The 16,931-nt window shown below is 42.6% G+C and overlaps 1 protein-coding gene across 6 annotated transcripts in view; it reads left to right on the top strand.

Annotated features, from left to right (window-relative positions):
* pacsin3 (protein kinase C and casein kinase substrate in neurons 3) overlaps nucleotides 1-16,931 on the top strand; it is a 45,674-nt gene that overhangs the window by 20,190 nt on the left and 8,553 nt on the right. For 3 of the 6 annotated variants that reach the window (XM_034237261.1, XM_034237255.1, XM_034237256.1), the window contains 6 exons: nucleotides 2,533-2,633; nucleotides 5,373-5,529; nucleotides 6,057-6,292; nucleotides 7,377-7,532; nucleotides 8,624-8,799; nucleotides 10,714-10,834. In XM_034237261.1, the coding sequence (XP_034093152.1) occupies nucleotides 2,580-2,633; nucleotides 5,373-5,529; nucleotides 6,057-6,292; nucleotides 7,377-7,532; nucleotides 8,624-8,799; nucleotides 10,714-10,834 (900 nt within the window). In that variant the 5' untranslated portion in view covers nucleotides 2,533-2,579. Of the gene's footprint in view, nucleotides 1-1,506; nucleotides 1,695-2,532; nucleotides 2,634-5,372; nucleotides 5,530-6,056; nucleotides 6,293-7,376; nucleotides 7,533-8,623; nucleotides 8,800-10,713; nucleotides 10,835-16,931 lie in introns of all 6 variants that reach the window. The other 3 variants (XM_034237259.1, XM_034237257.1, XM_034237258.1) reach the window with 2 other exon arrangements.

The raw sequence follows: 16,931 nt of genomic DNA, 5'->3' as shown, positions 1-16,931 counted from the left end.
AGATAATATCTATATAGCACTTATATCAAATGTTTGTCATGACGAGTGTAAGCAAATATCACAGTGTGTGGGGCTTTTATTTATTTATATAGTCAGGGGACTGAATATCTGCAAGGAGTTTTTAATTTCATAGAAAGCCATATTTTCTATAGTGAAAGCATGGATATGTAAACTATTATCATCAGTCAGTCATCTGTATTTGTGGTGATTGAGTGTGGATATATTTGATCGTGCTGATGGGATTCCTGCAGTGGAAGTGTACATGCTTGCAGACGGTGGGTGTTTCTCAATGTCAAGGAAGGCTGCTCCAGAGCCACTATTTCAAGCATACTACGTCATCAAGTGCCGCCGAAGGACTGTTCCAATGTCCAGCATACTTGGAATTCTACCGTGGCTGGCGTACTTCGTAGCGAGACATTTCGAGGCTGCACATGTGTAGACTCTGCGGTCTTAAAATCCCCACAATGCTTTGCGCACGGACCAATTTCCAAATCTTTGGCGGAAATTGCGCTCCATGTATGACACACACCTTAACACCTGTTAGCCTGTTCCACAATTCTTCGTTTTCCTATTCTTTCCTCGCTTCTGAAGCAAGTGACTCGGAAGACGTGCTACCAAGCAAGCGTCCACGACATTGAGAAACACCCAGAGGATCACCTCACAGAGCCAGGGCTTTGTTGCGTGCTTGTCCTCCACATTTTGTTGTGTCTGCCACAGGAAGTTGTGTGACCTTGTAAGTTGGTTTTGTCTAATGGGAGGACAGCATGGAGGAAGTTGATGTGTAGTGAGGTAGAGTCGCATTGAACTATTGACAGGGTTCATCGGCAGATTCAATGCAGAGCATTCTCCTCATTTTGGAGTTTAATTAAATATAAATTGTGTGAAAAGGCCGTACACAAACTATTAGTTTAAGGACTACCTCTTCTTTCTTTTCTTTTTACAAGAAAATTACACAGGGCACCTTTAAACGTACAGTTATTTTGAATCTTCTTTTGGCAGTTGAAGTTTTTCAAACATGAAGAGGCAGAGGCGTAATGCAGTTTAACATTATTTGTATCCGTGAGTTAATATCTGAGACTATGCTGTACAAATGTTTGTGCGGCATTTCTCTGATGAATGAGATCTATTGTGGACTGGCTGACACAGATTCCTGCCTCAGTAACAGAGGGTGTGTGTGTGTGTGTGTGTGTGTGTGTGGTGTGTGTGTGTGTGTGTGTGTGTGTGTGTGTGTGTGTGTGTGTGTGTGTGTGTGTGTGTGTGTGTGTGTGGGTGTGTGTGGTGTGTGTGTGGTGTGTGTGTGTGTGGGTGTGTGTGTTGGTGTGTGTGTGTGTGTGTGTGTGTGTGTGTGTGGTGTGTGTGTGGTGTGTGTGTGTGTGTGTGTGTGTGTGTGTGTGTGTGTGTGTGTGTGTGTGTGTGTGTGTGTGTGGTGTGTGTGTGTGTGTGTGTGTGTGTGTGTGTGTGTGTGTGTGTGTGTGTGTGTGTGTGTGTGTGTGTGTGTGTGTGGAGAGAGGAGTTGTTCGTAGGAGGAAACATTGGGCAGCAACGTGGAGAAAGCAGCCATGTGGGCAGCGAGCGGTGAGGTCTCAGTAGTGTCTGTGTCGACTGACGTGGAGCTGCAGTTTGCCAGAGGCTGAAACTGTAGAGCTGTGTACAGTGAGACTAAAAGGGCACGAAGACATGGTTGTTTATAAAATGTAATTTCATATTGTTCCAACTATGTCTGATTGTCATATCTTTTAATTAATGTATATCTTAGAAAGCGGGACTTAATGGTATGTCCTTTGTCTACTTTTGAACTTTTGATCCAGGAGCTTAAGCCTAATAATAAAACTTCCATGGAGTTTATTATAGACCTGGCTGATGGGCTATACTGTGTGGGATACAGTTAGTTATTTTTTTTGCTGCAATGGAGAATTGGTAGACTCCTTTTCAGAGCACAATACAATCCATGTATTGTCTTTTGTGTGCATCATAAAAGTACAGCGAGTCCATATACATCAATATTCATTTATTTGACGGCCAAACAATCATTGCGGTACTTACGAACTCTCGCGCTACGGTGTTAACCATATGCTCTTCGAAAGAGATATATAGCAAACACACCCAATCATGTGACCTGACGCACCTTAAATACCTGTGCCCTAGTTAATAGGACATAGACACCCTTTGGCACACACAGTAACACAAACACACAATTGTGACAGCTTAAACCCAAACATGACCCTTAAATAAGTTGGCTCTTACAAGTTGCAAAGTTAATTTGTGAAACAGCAATTGACAAAAAAGGTCTTTAGATTCTGTGCTAAATTCATACCAAGGCCTGCATTGCGCAAGTCCTCCCATTTATTTCAATGTAGAGTATACTGGCTCGTAACTGAGTAGAAGTTGCTACAATAACAAAAGAAAATAATTGTTGGTGTCCTCCCCTCTAGGTTAACATGAGTCTATGATTGGATTTCAGCTTGTCAAAAGTGTTTCACCTGAAACCAGCTGTATGTACAGTATTTAATGGTATTTTCCCTCTCTCTGCAGTATTTTCTGTAGCCGCCACCATTCCGTGCTGTAAGGCCGACCCCACAATGTCTTCCAATGGAGACCTCAGCGACCTGGGGAGCTCGGACAGCTTCTGGGAGGTACAGTGGAAACACACGTGCACACTCATTTCTTACATCAAGAGAAAACTCAAGGAAAAATGAATTATTTAATTATGCAATTGACTGGTAGTCCTGTGGAGGTTGGGGACATTGAACCAGAGTGGTCGGTGTTCAAAGCCTCTATTGCCGAAGCCGCGGCGGGGAGCTGTGGTCTCAAGGTCTTAGGTGCCTCAAGGGGCGGTAACCCTCGAACCTCCTGGTGGACACCGGTGGTCAGGGATGCCGTCCGACTGAAGAAGGAGGCCTTCAGGGATTTGTTATCCCGGGGGACTCCCGAGGCAGTTGCAAGGGACCGACAGGCCCGAAGGGCAGCAGCCTCGGCCGTGGCCGAGGCAAAGCAGCGGGTGTGGGAGAAGTTCGGAGAAGACATGGAAAAGGACTTTCGGGCGGCACCAAAGTTATTCTGGAAAACTGTCCGACACCTCAGGAGGGGGAAGCAGGGAACCATCCAAGCTGTGTACAGTAAGGATGGGACGTTGTTGACCTCAACTGATGGAGTGTTAGGGCATTGGAAGGAACACGTTGAGGAACTCCTGAACCCGACAACTCCGCCCTCTATGTTAGAGGCAGAGCTGGACTGGAGTATGACGGGGGATCAACACCAATCAACCGGGGGGAGGTCACTGAGGTCGTCAAACAACTCCACAGTGGTAAAGCCCCGGGGGTGGATGAGATCCGCCCAGAAATGCTGAAGGCTCTGGGTGTTGAGGGACTGTCATGGTTGGCACGTCTCATCAACGTTGCTTGGAAGTCGGAAACAGTACCGAAGGAGTGGCAGACCGGGGTGGTGGTTCCCCTTGGTGGGGATCAGAGGGGTGTGCCAATTACAGAGGCATCACACTACTCAGCCTCCCCGGGAAAGGAGGGTCAGGCCAATTGTCGAACCTCAGATTGAGGAGGAACAATGCGGATTCCGTCCTGGTCGTGGAACGATGGATTAGCTTTTTACTCTCGCAAGGATCCTGGAGGGGGGCCTGGGAGTACGCTTATCCGGTCTACATGTGTTTTGTAGACTTGGAGAAGGCGTATGACCGAGTTACTGTGGGAGGTGCTGCGGGAGTATGGGGTGAGGGGGTCTCTACTCAGGGCCATCCAATCTCTGTATTCTCAAAGCGAGAGCTGTGTCCGGGTCCTCGGCAGTAAGTCGGACCCATTTCCAGTGAGGGTTGGCCTCCGCCAGGGCTGGGCTTTGTCACCAATCCTGTTTGTAATATACATGGATCGGATTTCGAGGCGTAGTCGTGGGGGAGGGGGTCTGCAGTTCGGTGGACTAAGGATTGCACCACTGCTTTTTTCAGATGATGTGGTTCCAATGGCTTCATCGGTCTGCGACCTTCAGCACTCACTGAATCGGTTCGCAACCGAGTGTGAAGCGGCTGGGATGAGGATCAGCACCTCCAAATCTGAGGCCATGGTTCTCAGCAGGAAACCGATGGACTGTCCACTCCAAGTAGGGAATGAGTCCTTACCCCAAGTGAAGGAGTTCAAGTATCTCGGGGTCTTGTTCTCGAGTGAGGGAACAATGGAGCGTGAGATGGGCCGGAGAATCGGAGCAGCGGGAGCAGTACTGCAGTCGCTTTACCCCACCGTTGTGACGAAAAGGGAGCTGAGCCAGAAGGCAAAGCTCTCTGTCTACCGGGCCATTTTCGTTCCTACCCTCACCTATGGTCATGAAGGATGGGTCATGACCGAAAGAACGAGATCGCGGATACAAGCGGTCGAGATGGGTTTTCTCCGTAGGGTGGCTGGTGTCTCCCTTAGGGATAAGGTGAGAAGTTCAGTCATCCGGGAGGGACTCGGAGTTGAACCGCTCCTCCTTCGCGTCGAAAGGAGCCAGTTGAGGTGGCTCGGGCACCTAGTTAGGATGCCACCTGGACGCCTCCCTAGGGAGGTGTTCCAGGCACGTCCAGCTGGGAAGAGACCAAGGGGTAGACCTAGGACCAGGTGGAGGGATTATATCTCTTCGCTGGCCTGGGAGCGCCTTGGGATCCCCCAGTCAGAGCTGGTTGATATGGCCAGGGAAAGGAAAGTTTGGGGCTCTCTGCTGGAACTGCTACCTCCGCGACCCGACCACGGATAAGCGGGAGAAGATGGATGGATGGACTGGTAGTGCTTGCTCGCTCACACATAATTGCTGCATTTTCATGTGGGTTTTTATCAAAAGTTCCTTACATTTTGCCTCTTCAAAGGCCAACAAGCTACCATGTCGTTAATGTGCCAACATGCTGGAAGCAATTTGGGGTTTAGTATCATGCCCAAGGACGCTCCACATGTGGAGAGGGAGCAACTTGGGACAATGAACTACCAACCCTGTGATTAATGGACGTCCCACTCTGGTGACCAAATTAGTTACTTACAACAGCAGTAATAAAATCCTTAATATCTGCTACTGGTCTGGAAACCTGGATAATCGTAGTCTTGTGTGTTGATGAGGCCATTGAGAGAGGAGCAGACGGAGGTGGTGTTTAGATAGAGACACAGACACATAATGAGTCCCTACTGACTGGCTTACATCTGGAAAAACGACATACTTTCAACCTTACACTCACTCTCTGTATATCTTTCATCGCTGGTCTACTAAACATCCTGCCCTGTTGACATGTTGCCACACTAATGTGGTAACAAGCATCAAGCTGACAGAGCAACAATGATTAGAATGCACTAAGAAACTTCAGTCTAAGTCTATGTCCTCATTGTGTGTGTGCGTTTCCTGTGCAGCCGGGAAACTACAAGAGGACGGTGAAGCGGATAGACGATGGCCACCGGCTGTGTAATGAGATGGTCAGCTGCTTCCAGGAGAGAGCGAAGATAGAGAAGGGTTACGCTCTGCAGCTGAGCGACTGGGCCAAGAGGTGGAGGGGCGTCGTGGAGAAAGGTGAGCGGAAATCACCCATCAGTAAGGGCTGCAGAAGAAAAGTTATACCTAAAACTACTTTGATATTTTACCTTTGGTGTGTTTGATTTATTTTACTACCAAGGGTTGCAAACAATTGATTTGTTCTAACTGCAAAGTGTCAGCTTTTGCTGCAACTAATCAATTAATTGAGGCACATTTTTACATGAGAATATATATTTTTTAAGGAAAGATTATATCTATGCTTATTTTAAGTTCAAATGTGGAAAAGTACTACTTTTTAACAAAAATATGAACATTATGTAAACATAAATTAGTTTTAAGCTGATTTAACTGATTCACAGGAAGTGTTTTTTTAAAGCATTGGCTAAAACCAAATCAGGGGCTTCACCAAAATCTGACAGATTCACTGATTTGGTTTACAATTGAACCTTGACCAAAATTAACATCAACAAACCAACCAACAAGGATGATTGTTTTCGTTATTTTTTTTAGTTTGAAGCTAAATGAGATGTTGAGTGTCTCGTCTCCCCACTCTTGCCCCTCAGGTCCTCAGTATGGGACGCTGGAGAAAGCGTGGCACGCCTTTATGCAGGCGGCCGACCGGCTCAGCGAGCTGCATCTGGAGCTGCGGGAGCGCCTGGTGGCGGAGGACAGCGAGATGGTGCGCAACTGGCAGAAGGACGCCTACCACAAGCAGATGATAGGAGGCTTCAGGGAGACCAAGGACGCAGACGACGGCTTCCGCAAAGCACAGAAACCCTGGGTCCGAAAACTGAAGGAGGTGAGCGTTGTCTGTCGGTTGTAAGTAAAGCGAGATTTAAAGACTCAGTGGTAATTCTTCTGGGTGGCTCATGCTCAATAGTCTGCAATAACCTTGCTCACCTTCTTTCATTTACTCTGTGAAACAGGGTGACTGCGAGCTACAATTATACATGTATAGTAATGTAAGGAGGTTTGCATTGTAATTGTGTTGTTGACTTCTAACTATAAAGAAGAAGACTACTGACGGTCTTTCCTTAAAGGGGCCCTTATATGCTCAATTTCAGATTCATATTTGTTTCTCTAATCTGTAATGTTTCCATGCTTTAATGTTCAAAAATGTCTCTAATATTTCACGCTCTTTCTGAAACCAGAGCCCAGTCTGATTGAGGCTAGCCAATAGAAGCGCAAGTGTTAGATAGTGATGTCATTATGTTACCGAATTAAACAAAGGAGTCAAATGGAGGCGTTTCAAGAAACTCCTCTGGAGGCAACTTTGGGATTTCAGCATTTGTAGATCATACACAGAAACCTACAGAACACACTTCAGGAAAGGGTAAACCCACAAAGCATAATAGGGCCCCTTTTTAACATTTCAATGTCATCACCAGCATCAAAAATATATATGGGAAAAACACAAGCAGCCAATCACAGTTCTTGCAGAAGCATTGCCCCGATGAAGGTTCAATTTTTCAATGTTACACTTGCAGTGTTGCTCCTCAGCGCAAAACATTCAAGCATGAATCTAGTTTTGCACAGTCCTTAAAAAGGAGTGTGCAAAACAGGTAATAAACACAATTGTGTTGTTGGTAGCTCAAGTGCTGAACCTTTCCTTACCATTAACACATACAATTGCTCTTAATGTGTCATTTAAAAATATATTTAATCAACTAATGTGTTGTCTTATTTGTAAAATGAATATCCAACTAAATCGATGTAATCAACCTGTTCACTTTTCTATTTTCTGTCTTTTTTGTGCCCGGCCCTGTGTGAAATAACTTTGTGATGAAGAAGGGATACAACTTTGAGTGTAGCCACTTACCAAAGTCAATTATTGCATCGTTGTGTGTGTGTGTGTGTGTGTGTGTGTGTCTGTGTGTGTCAAGGTGGAGGCCAGTAAGAAGGGATACAATCAGGCCAGGAAGGAGGAGTGGACGGCGGTTACCAGGGAAACGCACGCTAAGGCCGACCCGACCAAGTCGCAGGAGGAAGTTCGCAAATTCACGATCCGGGTGGAGCGCTGCAACGAGGAGGCAGAGAAAGTAAAGAGCATACACACACACACATTCATACAAAGAGTCCCATGCGTAGCTCCACTAGCACAAGTCTGGGTGTGTCAGAGAGTCCAGAAAAAAACATACCTGTGTGTTTTTGAGTTTTAAAACAAGACTGGGCTTGTCTCTACTGTTCGCTGTTTTGCACAAATACACAACAGAAGAGGAAAAGCTCAGGTCCTGAAGAGGGAAACTCAGAACTGGGAAATGCTAAGACAAAATACACGACAAGGAAATGAAATCCAATATCATGACAAAGTTTGGGAAAAAGAGACCTGAAAAAGCACTTTGTACCTAACTCAATTCAGGAGTCACATAACCAGTCTGCATTCCACAAACATCAGAGCACCTCTTCAGCTCTATTGTTCTCCTTTGTGTTCAGAGGAGACCGCATAGTATTTCTGTTTGTTTTTCATCAATCAAAACTTCAACTCAGTGTTAATTTACTGCTAATCTGGCATGCCGGATGTTGACTGTGCATACTGCTATTCAGATTTCTCATAACCCTTTGCTATATAGCATGTGTGTTACTATTTACTGTAGCTATGTGAAACAACAACAACAACAACAACAACCTCAGTTTGCAAAAAGTGTCCCTATCCTTTTCTGCCTCTTTAATACTTGACAGAAAGCAATCAATATAACATATTATTACTATCTTTAGTATTTTCTTTTGAAAGGAGATGTACATGCTGTACTTCAATAGGTCAATTGCATTCCTAAAGCCCACTTACACAAATAAAAATGTGCCTTAAATTGCTTTTCAATCTTTATATCGTACTAGAACATCTCTTTTAACACCCGTGATTTGGTTAGGGAGAAACTGACCATCTAACAAAGGAAGAGCAACAGAGGACTGGTACACATTTTGTTTATCTTTATTAAACTTTGAGGAAAAGTAACTGCTAAATACTGAGATATTAAATCATGTGGTTTAACACTATTCAGCAACTGTTGGCTGGATCATTAAATACAGTAGACTTGGCTGGGGCAGCAATCTTTTTATATGTTTATTCGTCATTCTTCAGGTTGTCAGAGTGTTGCACATTAGCTGAGTGTGTGCTTTGTGTGTGTTGCAGGTGAAGGAGCGCTACACGAAGGCCCTGGAGGAGCTGAACCGCTGTAACCCTCGCTACATGGAGGACATGGAGCAGGTGTTCGACCTTACCCAGGAGGCCGAGCGTAAGAGGCTGTGCTTCTTTCAAAACGTCCTCCTGGACATCCACACACACCTCGACCTGTCCACCAAAGAAGGGTAAGACTCACACATATTTACATACATACTTTTCCATCAGGAGAGAGAAGTGATTAGCTATTTCATTATCAATGACTCAGAACGAAGGCATTGGAAATGTGTTTGTCCAAACTTGGGTCTATGGTATGTACACAGGAGTTAATAGAAAACTCAGGGTGTTGTCCATTAACTATTGACCTCTTATTCTATTTAAACAAGCCACTGTTTCCACAGTACCCACGATTGGTAAAGTACAGCATGATCTTTGTCCAAATATTGAACAAAAACGTATTTAATTAAGTCTTTGAAGTAAAGATAGTTGAAATAAATGCTCTTGGAACAAGTAGTGTGTGGGAGAGAACTCCCTCAGGAGGGGCATTTGGAAACCTATATAACACACTACAGAAAAGGGAAAACTCCAAAAAGCTTAAAGGGGCCCCTTTAAAGTGACAAGATTTAAAGTCCATCAACTGTGAAGCATACCTTAAGTGGGAATACTGTACGTTTTGACCCTGAACTGAAGGTTATCCTAAAACCTCCTTGAGATATGTAAAGAAAAAATGTAATATTTCAGTGAATTATAAAGTTTACTTTTAGCCTAGTTTGCCTTTTCATAAAATGTTCAAACAGCCATCAGTCATTTACCTGCTGCTCCTAGAAAGGTTGGATGTATATTATAAGATGCAGGTTTTTCCTTCATATCATCTCTTGAGTGTAACAAATCAGCACAGAGCTGATAATGCAGACAAAAAATATGCACAAACCAAAGTCTTATCTGGAATTCCACCTTTTTAAATGGAGGCTTCAGGAATTTAAAGTCTCAGCCCGCAGAGTACACAGTGGCATCAGTACGTCTAACATAAAGTGTATGAGCACTGTTAAGAGCAGGAAATTACGAATAGCAGGAGCAGTTAGAGACTAGCTGGTGAACTTATTGGAGAATTCGGCAGCTAAAGGGACACATATTTAGCCTCAGGAGTTGGTGGAAACCCAAAACGGAGCTAAAAGTGAGGACGTACGTCTATTGGACTAACATTTATCAGATGGACACAAACAAGACTGAACATGAATTAGAAGCTTGCACCGTGTCGGTCTAATGTGTAAACGACAATTTGTTTGCCAACACATAAGAACTTCATAGTGGGATAATATGTCAATGTTGTGTTTACAGCTGGTTATTTAACCTAATAACACGGCAGGCCCGATGATGAGGCTGACCTTTTCTCCACCAGTGGCTCTGTCCTGTGTTTTCAGATACATCACGAGTTGCTTTAAAACGGCAATTATTGTTTTTCAGAAAGAGCGCAACGCTGTCGTTTCCTCACCTTTAACCTTGATCCAGTGAACTTGATAGCAGTTGCTTCCAGCCACATGATCCTTTATTACGAACATTTGTGTCCACCTGCTAAATGCTATTCACAATTGTTCTCTCTTTTTAGCTCTGTTTTTGGTTTCTACCAACTCCTAATGAACCAGTCCTTGAGTTGTTCAATTATCTTCTTTGTTAACCGTCTTTTCTGCTCAGCCTCCCTCCTGTTGAGCGGATACTTTAAAGTTGCCAGCTGCAGCCTCAAACCTTTAAAGCTCCTAAAAGCCAAGGGGCGCTACAGTTTCATGTTATCATTCTCTGCAGGTTCGTGACTGCAATACATCTTTTCCCTTTGTTGCATTGTTTCACTTTGTCATTATACAAAAATACATTTTATTCACTGATAATTCATCAGAGGAACATCCAATCTAAGACCATGAATCAATCAAATATAGAAACCTTATTTTAAAATTAGCAACACAAAAGAACAAAGATTGAAAAAACTGGATAATCTTCCAACAAGAGGGATTTAAATGTGAATTTAAAGTCTACAATGACCTATTTTTTAAGGCAGAAGAGGAGGAGGTACAGTAGATGTGACGATTGACAGTCCCTTTGTCCAATAGGTTCAACGCTCTCTACCGGGACCTCGGTCAGACCATCCAAGTAGCCAATGACACGGAAGATCTCAGATGGTGGAGGAACACCCACGGGCCGGGAATGAGCATGAACTGGCCCCAGTTTGAGGTACGGATACACACACACACACAACACACACACACACACACACACACACACACACACACACACACACACACACACACACACACACACACACACACACACACACACACACACACACACACACGCACACACACACTGTAAATGCACACTTTTTTCACAGTAGTAAAGAGTGGCCGACTGAATATTAAACAGGCTTCCAGTGAAAGCCTTGTTGTGTGACTGAGAGCTCAGAGTGGGGTCAGGAATGTCTGAACACACACACACACACACACACACACACACACACACACACACACACACACACACACACACACACACACACACACACACACACACACACACACACACACACACACAGGTTTATCTAGTTATTTGTGGAAATGTACAGATTCCACTTTTACTCTGCAGGCCACTAAGGACAAACAAATATTTACAGGGATGACAAACAAATAATATAATAATTGTTTTTCGTCACAGTTATTCTACATTTTGAGATGACATACCCTGATATATTGAAAAAAGAATGACAGTAAATATCAGGGGCCTCATTTATAAAGGGATATACGCTCAAAAAATGGCGTACGCCAGTTTCTACGCAATGTTTGCGATTTATAAAATACTAAATTGACGGGAAACCGTGCGGTCCTCCACGCAAACTCTGACCCATGTGTACGCACTAAGCACAACAACGGGAGAGACGAGAAACTGCAACACCGTTGGCAGAAGGAAGAATGGAGAGAAATATGTGGAAATAATACCATAAATAAAATGTTACCTCTCATTTATCATATATGAAGAATTCATTTTCAAACATTGATTAAAGCCAATCTTAAAATGATTAAACAAACGCCTGTTTGAGACTCCTCAGTGCACACAAAAACATAACTTGGAGAAATAAATAAATATGGATATGTTATTTAAAACCACCTGGAATATGTTGTGTTAATGTTATGAAATGTTTTCTCATAAATGATGCCGTGTTGCATTTCTATAGGTTGTAGATACGAGCATGGTTTTATACTACCATGTTTAATCATGTTTTATGCCGTTCGCCAAGACTTGATAAGTCGCTCGTAAAACAGAGGAGGTCTGGAAACTAAGAACACCATATGTGGTAAATTGTACAGCTAATATAACACAACACATTAGTTGTATTTCCTTTAACTGGTGGATATAGAGTTGCTGCAGTGGAGACGCTGCGCACAGCTGATCGACAGCTGGGACACAAACCACCAAATACGAAAACATAATTCAGATCCAGTCGTCATGACTCCACTCCGGAGGGATTCCCCGATCATTTCTTAGTTTCTCATCAAGGGGGGGGGTCTCCTGTCCCCGGTACAAACACCCTGCCTGAGGAAGGTTAGGCTATGTGTATTATTTTTGTCATTAACCTTTTTCGGACCACTTATTTATTTATTTTGGTGACGATCCGACCTCCATGCTGCCACTCTGGTTCAAACTGCATCCACCAAACAATATGATTTATCTCGACCTCCCCAAAATAACCAGAATCTGACACTGTGTGAGATGTCTTTTTTAGCTGTTCTGTCGTCATTTCCTGCGATCTTCTTCATAAAGTCAGTCAGAATGAATGAATGGGCGTTTCTTTGACTATTTATAGGCAAATATGGGCGTTACGTGAAGCCCGAAAAGCTGCACCGCATTTCGAGTCGATTGTGATTTATAAAGGGAAACCGGCGTAGGAAGTGCTGTACGCACTTTCCTCGCCGGTACACAATGTTTGGTGAATCGTAAAATGTCGTAAAATTTCTGTACCTATTTTTTGGATTTCTACTACGTAAGTAACCTTCCCACGTGAATCCTACGCACGGCGTTATAAATGAGGCCCCTGGTCTTTCATAAATCAGACTCTTCATTTCCTGAGAGGTTTTATTAATTCAGCCTGAGGATGATAGATTGTAATCTGTAGCACACACAGGTATTTCCACACCCTCTTTATACTCCACACACTGTTCCAGATTCACAATGAAGGAATTTAGTATTGTGCTATTTAGACCCAATTTTCCTCTCATAATAGAGATACAATCATGTGTACGTGTCTGTGTGTGTGCTGTTTCAGACCCGTTTCCTCAAATTTCAAATCATACAAAAGACTTGACATATAACACTCAGAAATGCAGAAACTGAACCACAGAAAGTCTCTTTCAAGATTTTAGATTTTTCAATTTTTTGTATCTGTGTTTGGCCTTTGTATTTGGTGTTGTATCGCACAATAACTGTTTTTAGTAGGCTAAAGGATTTTTGGCAAATAAAGCTTGACATGTGGTAGCATGATGCTGAATAAAAAGGGAGGTCAGTTCAGAGCTGCATTTTAGTTTATTTAAAGTTAAAAAAAATGGAGGCAGATTTATTTTAAGCAGACATGTACATTATTTACACCTGTGTGTGCAGTCTGATCTTTGCCTACAGGAATATTTCTTAACCTGTTCTACACCGCACCCCCAATACCGGGGGGGAAAACGCGTCATCTGCAGGAAACAGCGTCTGAGGGCATCTTAATATTCAATAAACTATGAATGTTTTATATCCATGTAATGGGAAGAAACTCGGCTAACTGATCTTTTTTTTTTTTCAAAAAAACCCACAAAGCTAGCGCTGAGCCTATGAATTAGCCACGAGCGAAAAATGCTAACAGCGTTTTGCACAGAAACTCACTCATAACACCCATATTACTTATCGTAGCTGCACGTCCAACCCATCGATCTGATCGTGAGGAGACACAGAAACGCCCATTTCCACCCAAATCACCTCAGAGGTGGAGTTATTTTTGCTAAACCTCTCTAAAAAGGTAAAATGTCACTTGTTTTGCATCAATCTTGATACAGGGTACTTATTATATGTTGTACTTTGGATTCCTAAAGCTTTTAGTCTACTAACCCATCATCCAAGGGTAGTTTTCACTATAAGTAAAAAAAGAATTTTTGGACGGACAATATAATTTACAGTTTTTTACTATGTTCAATCTGAATTTTCTTTAAAATAAAAAACATCTATATTGATTCTGACTTTTCTACATCCAACTCACAGGTTTATCATTACTTTGAGAACAATTATTATTCATTTAACCCTTTTAGAAGGGAAGATATGGTCATTTGTTCTGGGAATGTCATTTTCGAGCCTGAGACCTGAAAAACAGGCTCAGGGCTAAACAGGTTAAAGGATTTGAATATAATGTTTCTTAAGGAATCTTATGAATTCAGAACTGGTTTTGATACCCAATCCTATTTACATGGGTAACAATTTATGTCCGACTATTTGACACTACAGACATTAAAGGGGCCCACCTCTTTTCACCCTCTGTCTGAAACCAGGGCCCAGTCTGCTCTGATTTGTCAGCTGTCTGGCTCTGTTGTGATTGGTCTAGCGCTTATATATGTCCTGCCCCTTAGTCTATCACGTACAATGTGTTGAAGCGCTAGCCAGTAGAAGCACAAGTGTATGGAGGTTTCTCAGGCAGGGGGCGGGGGGGGTGAGTGTGTGGGAGAGAAACTCCCTCTGGAGGGAAGACAGGGATTTTACCCTTTGCAGACCATTTACGCACACACAAAAACCAACACACTACAGGAAAGGGAAATCCTAAAGAAGCATAATACGGCCCCTTTAAATTCATAATGCACACTATATTTGTAGTTTTAAATTCAGTTTACAGCACAACAATCCTAAGTGTTAAGCGTTCGAAAAAATTATGGGGGAACATTTTAATCGTCTTCACTCCTGAGAAGGACTTGACATTTGTTCATATTTTAGAATGTTTGTTGAAATGAGTGAACAATATTTATCTTCCACAGTTCTTCCGGAATGGAAAAATAAGGGCATAGTGAGATGTTGGCAGAAAGTAGAGAATCTCTTCTGTCCTCTGTGGAATCTCCTGGCGTTCCCACAGCGCCGCTGACACACAGAGAGCCATTGTCCTAACACACACCCAGACACACACTGTTTCTGTACTTGTGAGGACTTTCTGTTGACTATATTCATTCAGAGGTCCGACCTAACCTCCTCTGCGGCAAAGTTACACTTAAAAGTGACTTTGAAGAGAGAGTAGTAGTAAAATGAAATCTATAATCGTGATTTTTCAGGGGTAACACACTGAGCATGTGTGTTTTTTAATTCTATATTTCTAAGGACTTTTGTTCCACACACACACACACCTCCTGTAGAGCTGATAGTCTGGAGGTTGTTCTGTGCTCCACTGAGACTGTAAATACCGGTAACCGTATCCTACTTCTGTCAGCAGCATGTCATTACGGCCAGAGTGTGTCTGTGTGTTTTTGTCTGGCTGCCATCGAAAAGACTCCATTGATTCTGCTACAGGATAGAAATAAACATTATTTCGCCGCAAAGACAGAAAACAAAGGTACTTTTTCGTATAAGCGACTTATCTTGTAACAGCAGGTGTTTCTGTTAAGTTGTCACTGTACTAAATAAGTTGTAATTTTGTATTTATTATCATTATCTAATAATAAGCTTACAAGTGAATCATTATTTTCTTGATTCTAGATTAGCTGAAGTTTACCAAGGGATTAAACTAGAAATCCTCTAAATGGACCGACAATTTATTGAAACCGCCGATACAACTTTATAAAAGTTAACTGTGAACTAGCTACCAAACAAGTTGAGAAGGAAATATGTTTCTTTCTTATTAATAATAATATATTTAATTTCTATAGTGCTTTTCAGGACACACAAATACGCTTTAAGTCACATTTAACAAGCTCAGTTGTACAAGAAAAACATAAGATGTTTCTACAATAATGTGGAGGGAGAATCCTCTCCAGTCAGACTGAGAGGCTGATAAGTTAACTACAGCTCAGTGAGGTAAAGGACTCTTAGTCGGTTTGGTCACAATTTATGTAAACACATATTTTCAAGGCACTCCTTTGTAATTATTGGGATAAACAGGTTTGAAATCATTCCAATGTATTTTATAGGACAGTAACCAAAAATATCCTTTAAAACTGGAGAGATAAAAAAAAATGTATAAATAAATGTTAAGGTAAAATAAGATATGAATGAACAACACAAATAAAACAAGTTACATTCATTTGTTATTGGTTATGTTCACATACTTATTTGATTACATCCACTTGTCTAAGATGACAACAGAGACTTTCGACCCAAAACCAGCTGTTGACTTGTGGATGCAAGCAGCTAATCGCAGACTCAACCAGAGAGGAAGAAGTAGGCCTACATCATCAGCTACCATGTCTGACAGAGAGGAAGACAGTGAGGAGAACAGTCAGGAGGGTAGTGATGACAGCTTGTAGGATTACTGGTCGTGCTAATGTTGTCTTGTGTTCACCTCTGCATGTGTGTTCTGTGTTCACCTCTGCATGTGTGTTCTGTGTTCACCTCTGCATGTGTGTTCTGTGTTCACCTCTGCATGTGTGTTCTGTGTTCACCTCTGCATGTGTGTTTAGTGCTGTGTGTCTGGCAAATAAAGACCCCCTCAAAAGTTACGGTTTATTTCATTTTAAGGAGGAGCACCAAGCAACATCTCCAGGTGCTCCTTTGAGAACCAGGGCAAAAAAGTTATGTGCACCCCTGCATATAGAAGCAGTCACACCAGACCATATTTACATTTATATTGAATTTAATATTCCATTCCTTATACACTTAAGGTGGGGTAGGTCATTTTGGAGAAACCAGCTCGAGTGCGCTAGAATTTGAAAATACACAACCGGATCTGCCCCTTCCTTCAGACTTCCTTACAGAGCCCCTCCTCCAACACACACAAACGCGCACATGACCAATGAGGGCACGAGATAAGTTTGTGCACAGATGGAAGGCTGACAGGCAGGTAGGCCATCCAGTTATTTTAGCCGGGCCGGCTCAAATGATTGGTCGTGCTTTTTACAGCGCCATGGCTTCCACAGATGACATTTTTTATGGATTTTTTGTCAAAGCACTTCAGATATTCATTGCTATCGGGATGTTAAGAGCATTCCATGGAATATAACAAAAAGTGTATCTCGAGCCGGTTTCTCAAACTTACCTACCCCACCTTTAATGGAAATAATATTCAGCTTATATTGTGTTAACTGAATATTGGCCCTTCAATGGTGTTTTATTCGTCAGA

The sequence above is a fragment of the Gymnodraco acuticeps genome, unplaced genomic scaffold (genome assembly GCF_902827175.1).
Source record: "Gymnodraco acuticeps unplaced genomic scaffold, fGymAcu1.1, whole genome shotgun sequence".
Taxonomy (NCBI): Eukaryota; Metazoa; Chordata; class Actinopteri; order Perciformes; family Bathydraconidae; genus Gymnodraco; species Gymnodraco acuticeps.
Note: the sequence above shows the minus strand (reverse complement) of the source record. Positions and strands in the feature narration are given on the sequence as shown.